Source organism: Formica exsecta, unplaced genomic scaffold (assembly GCF_003651465.1).
Source record: "Formica exsecta isolate Colony F162 unplaced genomic scaffold, ASM365146v1 scaffold3, whole genome shotgun sequence".
Classification (NCBI taxonomy): Eukaryota; Metazoa; Arthropoda; class Insecta; order Hymenoptera; family Formicidae; genus Formica; species Formica exsecta.
The window spans coordinates 442,538-444,344 of NW_021850256.1; the positions used below are offsets into that span (position 1 = coordinate 442,538).

Genomic DNA, 1,807 nt, shown 5'->3' on the forward strand with positions numbered 1-1,807 from the left:
TCGTACATTTAAAAAATTGTTAACTGCTTTCCGACTTTTTCATTGAGTAAAAAATAATGTACAATAATCATTTTAAAAAACTCCTACTTATCTAATATTTTATTGCGGAAGTTCTTCTCAACTCTCATTCAATTAACTTGTAAACTTTATGAGTCATATAAAAATAATTTTGATAAAAAAACTTATAATAAAAAGATCATATATATAAAAATAAATTTTGATAAAAAAATTTATAATAAAAAGATCATACATATAAAAATAAAACTTATAATAAAAAGATCATACTTTACCTTATCAGAATCCGTGGTATTAGTTGATCCAAAGGAAGCCAATGAATTTCTATCGAGATTCTCCACACTTTCATCCAAAGACGCGCATTCCTCCAAATCTCTGCTGGATCGTTGACTGGAGCTCTTTTTAGCGGGGCTCTTTGGCATATTTTTGCCCAAAAAGGTCTCCTGTATTACCTCGCGTAACCTCATCACCCATAGCTGCTTCGCATCCATCGAATTCGCTCGCAGCACTACGCGAGTATCGCTGGTCGGTGCTCGTCCTGTCCATACTGCAAATTTGCATTCGTCGCCTTCGATATGTTCGGTTACGCCCAATTCGGAGGTCAACAGGCGGTTTTTATAAACATATTTTACCTAAACAGACGTAGGCAAATTAATATACAATAAGATTTTATTTAAAACTAAAGACAAGACTGTTGTGCATGCAAACCTTTCCGGCAGAATCTTTGACTTCCTTCGTGAAGAGAAGGTACAATTCGAAAAGAAATATGTGACGATCTCTTCCTTTCCTAATCAACTGTTTCGGGTCCCATACCGTGAACGAATCCTGCAGTACAACATCACCGAGCGCGTCTGTACTAACATCGCAACCTTCCAATAGACTTAAGTGTAAGGCATCGTTAGCTTTTTTAGGCACATTTAACATTACTTCTAACCCTTCTTTTATTTCGCCCTGTCCCTCTTGACAACAAGCCTGAAATAAAAAAGAAAAAAAATTTGAAATGATTTATATATATTCAAATTAAATTACTTGAAATATGAGATATACATATTCTTCTTCTCTCCCTTCCATTCCTTTATATATACCTGTAAGTCCTTAAGTAGCAGCTGATATTTAGTAATTCTCTGTACAGGTTTGATTAAATATGCAGCGATGGGATGTTCTACTCTATACTTTCTCTGCAATTCCTCAAACCACGTTCCACCATGCATTACCAACAACTGATTGCTCTCGGGCTTATTTTTACAATAAGTCACGTACATGTCGAATTTAGGTGCCTATGGATTATTATGCGATATATAATATATTCATAATGTGCGTCTGTGTATGCCCGCGCGCGCGCGCGTGCGTGTGTGATAGGAAAAAAATTGTGCTTTTGTACAAAATTTATTTTATCATATATAACACTCACCCATACTACAAAGCAATGTCCAACGTCTTCCGGCATGGTTTCGTACTTTTCTAGCTCGCGTAGAAATACATTGCTATGAAACTGATGTATCTCCTCTATATTACTAAAAATTATCGATTCTCGGCTTTGTAAACCCAGCGGAACGTTTCCCTTTCCGCATCGCGTTTCGTCCAGAAAGCAACGAATACAAGTCTCCAAGTCTTTTACATATGTACGCTCGGTTTGCAAGAGTTCAGCCATAATAAATTCTTTCCTTCGCGCGGATCTTCTCTTCTCCTCGTTCAATTCCTTGAGATCTTTACCCTTGATCTTCTCCTCCAGCAACGGATCCGAATTACGATCGATGGAGAGATCTTTGTGTCCCTCGTCGGATTGAATGCC

At 37.0% G+C, this 1,807-nt stretch overlaps 1 protein-coding gene across 7 annotated transcripts in view; it reads right to left on the reverse strand.

The window, feature by feature from the left end:
• Positions 1 to 1,807, reverse strand: part of LOC115237544 (triple functional domain protein) — a 21,879-nt gene that overhangs the window by 12,951 nt on the left and 7,121 nt on the right. For all 7 annotated transcript variants that reach the window (XM_029810650.1, XM_029810648.1, XM_029810649.1 and 4 more), the window contains exons 11-14: positions 1,427 to 1,807; positions 1,101 to 1,292; positions 724 to 987; positions 291 to 647 (exon numbers count right to left, since the gene is read on the reverse strand). In XM_029810650.1, the coding sequence (XP_029666510.1) occupies positions 291 to 647; positions 724 to 987; positions 1,101 to 1,292; positions 1,427 to 1,807 (1,194 nt within the window). The remainder of the gene's footprint in view (positions 1 to 290; positions 648 to 723; positions 988 to 1,100; positions 1,293 to 1,426) is intronic.